A 6,329-nucleotide genomic window follows, 5' to 3' on the forward strand; every position below is an offset into this window, starting at 1 on the left:
CGATATTCCCGACTCAGTGACAAGTCACGTAATGTCCAATCCGGTAAAAATATATCCATCGATATACATCAATGCTGCCGCTTTGCCCTCTGTCTTGCAGTTTCTCTCATGTTTCCTGATACTCAGAAGTAGGTACCCGGTTACACTGAGTTGCATTCAATGTTGCCAGAAAAAAAAAGAGCTTCATGCTCTCAATGTCCGATTTGCCATAACTATTTTTTTAATACATAGTCGCCCGCTGGCGTGGCAGCAAGGGTGGCCAGGCTCTCAGTTATGGTGGCAGCTGCCACCCATGTTGATCCGCCCCTGTTTACCAACATACACTTGTTCTACTAAGAACCTCAGCATCACTAGTGTTTAAAAATATAGATTTTGTGAAGTGTGTGAGACGGGGCCTAGGTTAAATGGCCAAGTTTAAAATCAATCACTGATTATTGGCTATTATTTGTTGTGATGTATTTGAGAACAAACTCAGCTCAAACACAAAGATTACAGATAGCACCATATTGTAGCTATTGTAACACATCAATTAAACTATCAAGATGAGTCATAACTAAACTTCCTAATTAAATCATAAATGTACAATGTCTTTTTTTATTATTTCAGCTCTGCTGAACACATGAAATAAAATTTAATAGTATTGTCATTGATGACTGCTAAAGTTTTAGGTCAATAGTCTGTCTTACAATTTAACCATTTCAGCAGCAGAAACAGCAACATTATACCTGACAGGGAAAACATGGACTAAATTTGCTTTGCATTGCCCCCACATGGTGACAATGACGTAGAATGACTCAATTAAATATTGAATTCTTGATTAATATGGGTTGTTGCTATGTTGTTGTACAGTGTTTTAAGATACTGTACAATCTTTAACTTTGAGCCTCTGCCCTCTCCAAAGCCCTGCCAGAGTTCTTGTTTTGCTGTCATTATTTGAATATTTGTTGTGATGATTAATAATCAATCAATCAAGCAAGCAATCAATCAGTCAATCAAGTTTGAGTAATAAGACATACCAGAACATCACAAAAAGTTCTGAAACACTTCTCCATCAACCAATTGTCCCCCAACAAATCAAAAATGAAAGTTTTTTTTTTTAAAAGCATCAGCCTGTACCTTGTTTGTGTAATTTTAATGACTCAAAGGAATGTTTGAAATTCTTGAAATTATTCTGCAAATTGAATGTGGTAATTTTTATTGACTTAATATGATTTGTAATTAAACATCCAGTTGCATATCAGAGCAAAAACTGAGCAGTGAAGTTGAGGGAATTACTACAGGTGTAGTAATGTAGCACTTTATGGTGTCAAGGCCCGAATCTGGAAACTGATACAAGAAAGGTTTTGTCTTAAACTCTGGTGACAATCATTCAAAATCAGAATAAGTCGGAACCTGGATTAATAAGCTCTTGTCAATAATTAATATTAGAATTCTATAATGTGTGTCTATCAATGATGTAAGGAAATGTGAAAAGATGCAAGGGTGTGAATACTTTGCAGTCATACTAAAGTTGTTTCCTCTGTTAGAGAGCTCTGTCAGTGTGATAATGTAACTTTCAGGAAAATTTGTCAAAAGTCAAACATGAGACAGTCGACATTTCAAATTGATTTTAATACATATCTTACATGCCAGAGCCAACTTTTCTCTATTTGCTAGAATCTTGGTTTCAGAGCCAGACCTGGTAACAGATCCGCCCATACGCTTCTCTTCCTGTCTGCTTCCAGTGCTCTGCGTGACTCTTACCTGGATGTTTTCCACCAGTCTTAACTGCAGGTTTTCCAATCGATGTTTTAGGCACTGCCCACTAAGCATGTCTGCGTCACGTGTTCCCAGATCAGAATTGTCTTTCTCGTTTTAATCGAGACGAAAGGTCTAATCCCTCTCTTCAAAGGCTTACAGCTTCTTACCATGGATCCTTGCTTGAACTGGTACAACCAGCTATTCATGATTTTACAAGAGCTTGCATGTTCAGTTACAAGGTAGTTCAATTGAACTTCCACACTATTCATGACATGCACAATTTTTACCTGTCGCCACTTGATTATGTAGCATTTAGCCTTTGTGGTGAGAACAGACTGGCAGATGGCTCAGGAAAAGAATCAGTTAAGAATGAAAGATTATGAGGAGATTGTTGCTTTTTTGGATCAGTGGGGATGTTTTCAAAAAGCCGTCTTTTTTTTGCTCTGTGCGAGTATTATCCCCAATGGATTCGGTGCTTTCAATCTTGTTTTTCTGACTGATGTACCAGATCACCACTGTTTCGTACCGGACCTCAATTTCTCAGAGGAGTGGAGGAAAAGCATTATACCAAAAACAGTAAGTCACCTCATCCAGGTTCCTAGAATACACAATATTTAATTTTATTGCAGTAATTTGCCTCCCATGAAGGAAAGTGTACAGTTGCTGTAACAAAAAATGTTTGTTCCTATACAAGTTTCTTGTGTTTTGTGTTGTTTTAAGGTTAAAATAAAATTTAAGGCTTCATTTCTATAGCAAACCACAAAGAGAGCCAATATCCATTAATGGTAAAGTGGGGAAATCTTCTTAAAAGTGGCAGCCATACCAAAATTACTCAGAGTTTATTGTCAACTCATTAAGGTCACAAAAGCATTCAAGACGACATCTGAAACACTGCAGAACTCAGCATTAAGAAACATGCTTAGGGAATTCATGAGAAGCAGTTCCAACGGCAAATGGCCTCAGGGTGGAAAAATGTCTTCAGGAAGTCACATTCAGGTCCACATCATTTCTGCTCACAAGTACAACGTGAATTTAAAAAATGTATGTCAAACCCAACTAATTTTTCAGTTACATACTGGCATAGAGTGTAGTTTGGATAGCTGTTTTCATTACCAGTTAAAAGTATTATTGTAAACATGCTTCAAATTATTTCTGAGGTGCTAGTCTTTGTCTGATATAAAATTTATTTTTCATAATTTGGCACACTTACGTGCAACAAAAACAGAAGACATTGGTGGTGATGGAGTCTACAAGTTTTAATTACAGTAGTAATAAAACCTGCTTATTTTACTTTGTTTTTGTCTGTGGATAAGCAAGACTTTTTACACATCGTGTAGTTGATCTGTGTTTTTAAGGTTATTTTAAAGTTCTGTTTAAGTTTTTAAAGGTAATTTAAAGTGACAACTCTGGATGTCTGGCATACGTTGCTCTCTGTGTTCCTAAGGTGCTGAATGGAAAACAAGAACTAAGCAGATGCAGCAGATACAGACTTGATGTCGTCCAGAATCTCTCTGATCGAGGATTTATTCCTGGCAGAGACATCAACCTCACCGACCTGGAGGAGGAGCGATGTGTGGACGGCTGGAGCTACAGCACAGACGTTTACCTCTCCACTGTAGTGACAGAGGTGAATGCAATTTTTTTTTCTGGTTTTTGTCTTACCTACTTGTTCCCTGATGAATCTGAACTTCAGACAGAGCTTACCTTTGCATCCTGTCTTTTTTGTTTGTCATGCTGTGTTCTGTAACATGAAACATGTTTAAATATCCGACCGTACTGGGCCCTTTCAGTTCTCTCAGCTTGAGATCAGCAATCTGTCATCACAAGCATAGTCTTTAATCTCAGTATTTATGGAAAGATAGCAATATTCAACCTCAAAATCTACTTTCAAACTGAAGGAGATACAAAATATTGTTCATGAGATGTTCCTTGCCTTTCTTATAGTGTGCTCAAGCAGAGATTGCGTAAATAGAAAAGAAAGCCACAGGAATATTTCATAAGTCCTGACAAAGCAGGAAGGAATAACGAGTTCTTTACTGGGTTATTGAAATTACAGCTGACAGGACAGCAGCAGGTCAAATGCTGCTTGTAACAATCTAAGATGTTAGAAAACTTAGTAAATCTTCAATGTTATTCCATTGTATTACTGCCAGGCTGCCCCAGGGCAGCTGTGGCTTCAGTCCAGGAGCTTCATCAGGTGTGAATGTGTGCTTGACAGGAAATTACTGATTTGATGCCGAACATCTTTGAGTGTCAAAATAAAATGCTATGTCATTTCATTTATTCCCTTCTTGAGAATTAAAAGGAAAACTACATAACTAAGTTCTTTTTCATAATCACAGGCAATAGTTTAACTGGTGTTGACCAATCAGATATTAGCTTAAATATGAAAGAAAACCTTCAAAATTGATCTTAGCAAAGCAACTTTTGTGCATCAGGCTGAGGAGATGACCTCTCTCTCTCTCTCTCTCTCCCTCTCTCTCTCTTTCACCTGTTTATGATGACGACTGGGAAGCTGTGCAAACACAAAGAGTTAGGAACGCACTTTACCTGATGGTTTTACAAAGTTCACTCTTTTTTAGGTAGAATGTTTCATAGTATGTAGCATAATGATAATAATGATGTTTCCTAGTATTTCTAAAATAAATTCTTCTTGTCTTCTTGTGAAGCATTGTTTGTAAATCTGAGTGAACTTTAATGCTTCACTAGAACCTCATTACGAAACGAGCAGCAGGGAAAACAGACGTGAATATCATGGGCAGCTGTCACCACTTACAACAGAGCCAAAGAAATGGGAAGAAATATGTGAAGCTGTACTGAGCAGAGATTATACCATTTGTTCAATGTGGGGTTTTAAATAAATTACATCTTTCAGTTTGACTTGGTGTGCAGTGACCAGTGGGCGCAGCCGTTTACCACTTCAGTTTTCTTTATTGGAGTTCTTGTTGGATCCTTCTTCTCGGGGCAGCTGTCAGACAGGTAGAGCAACTTTTACTTTTAACTTAAAGCAGATTTGCATATCCAGTTTAGTGATTGTTTCTGAAATATGTTTTAAAAGCTTGTTTTAATCTTCCCAGTTTCTGAGGTTTCTGACTCTGACACCTAAAACAGTTCAGTGGGTTTAATTACAGTATCTGTCAAAATATTCATACTTCCTTTTCACATTTTGTCAGATGAAACCCATAAGCACATCATTTTGTTTTCTTGGGATTTTATGTGGTTAGACTAATACAAAATTGTGCATACATATTTCACAACAAAAGTAAAAATTATAATTTGTTTTAAAAGTGTGGCATGTGTCTTTATCTACTTTAGGAGCAGATAAGCAATGAGAGTTGGTAGATATGAGGCTAAATACAGAGACGGGTGGAAACTAAGTACTTTTATTCAGTGGCAGTAAGAATTTGGGGGAAAAATTTAATTCCAGGAATAGTTTTGCTGTAATGTATTTATTACTTTTAGTTGAGTAATATAACTATGAAGTGGCATTACTCTTATTTAACAAAAAATCTGCACAATTTACTTTACTAGAATAAAACTATTTTAACCAAAAATGTAACAGATAAAGACACTCAGGTGCATTTTATTCTTGTTTATTCACAAGCTTCATTTTCCGATGTTAATTTTTATCTGCTGAGATATTTGAAGGTCAAAAAGATTCAGTAAACATAATTATCACAGAAGTATTCTGTTCTAAAAGATGTAGAAATCACCTACTGTGTTAAAGATGCTTTATGATGAAAAAATTATTTGAAAAGTGTTTATTCTGCCTTAATTTTTGTTTTAGGACCTAAAATAGAGAATTTCTTTCCTTCTTTCTCCAGGTATGGACGGAAACCTATTCTATTTGCAACGATGGCTGCACAAACAATATTTACCTTTGCTCAAGTCTTTTCTACCTCATGGACCATGTTTGTCATTCTCCTCTTCTTCAATGGACTGGGACAAATATCCAACTTTGTTGCAGCTTTAGTTCTTGGTACAGAATATGATTTTAACACATAAACAATTCTCTATATATTATATCATGTTCCAAATAGTTTTCCTGTTTTCGTTTTGTAGGTGCTGAGGTTTTGACTGGTAACGTACGTATCCTTTATTCATCTATGGGCACATGCTTAGGCTTTGCTGTTGGATACATTCTGCTTTCTGTCGTGGCTTACTTTTTGAGGGACTGGAAATCTCTCCTCATGGCTCTCTCTCTCCCTTGTCTGGCCTACATCCCCCTCTGGTGGTAGGTTACAAGAAAACTCCTTAAAATTGAATTTATAACAAGTTACTTGAAAATCTTGAAAACCATATTGCAGTTTAGTGAAATTATCCCGTCTAATCCTGTTTGTGGATTGCTTCATTTTGAGCAGGCTTCTCCCAGAGTCTCCTCGGTGGCTTCTCTCTCGAGGCAGAGTAAAGGAAGCCGAGGCTGTAATCAGAAAAGCTGCTCGATGGAACAAAGTTCAAGCTCCAACGGTCATCTTTGAAACTTACAGTGTAAGTTGCCCTTCAAACTCTAAAACAGGGGTGTCAAACTCAATTTCACCGAGAGCCACTTCAGCATATTGGCCCCCCTCAACGGGTCACATTGACAGTAC

At 37.1% G+C, this 6,329-nt stretch overlaps 1 protein-coding gene across 1 annotated transcript in view; it reads left to right on the forward strand.

The window, feature by feature from the left end:
• Window positions 1-1,886: 1,886 nt before the first annotated feature.
• The window catches only part of LOC103144901 (solute carrier family 22 member 5-like), a 10,282-nt gene continuing 5,839 nt past the window's right edge, over window positions 1,887-6,329 (forward strand). The window contains exons 1-6 of the mRNA XM_007562070.2: window positions 1,887-2,316; window positions 3,185-3,367; window positions 4,616-4,719; window positions 5,565-5,719; window positions 5,803-5,974; window positions 6,102-6,228. Coding sequence (XP_007562132.1) covers window positions 2,083-2,316; window positions 3,185-3,367; window positions 4,616-4,719; window positions 5,565-5,719; window positions 5,803-5,974; window positions 6,102-6,228 — 975 coding nt within the window. The 5' untranslated portion in view covers window positions 1,887-2,082. The remainder of the gene's footprint in view (window positions 2,317-3,184; window positions 3,368-4,615; window positions 4,720-5,564; window positions 5,720-5,802; window positions 5,975-6,101; window positions 6,229-6,329) is intronic.

Source organism: Poecilia formosa, unplaced genomic scaffold, assembly GCF_000485575.1.
Source record: "Poecilia formosa unplaced genomic scaffold, Poecilia_formosa-5.1.2 Scaffold133, whole genome shotgun sequence".
In the NCBI taxonomy this organism is placed as follows: Eukaryota; Metazoa; Chordata; class Actinopteri; order Cyprinodontiformes; family Poeciliidae; genus Poecilia; species Poecilia formosa.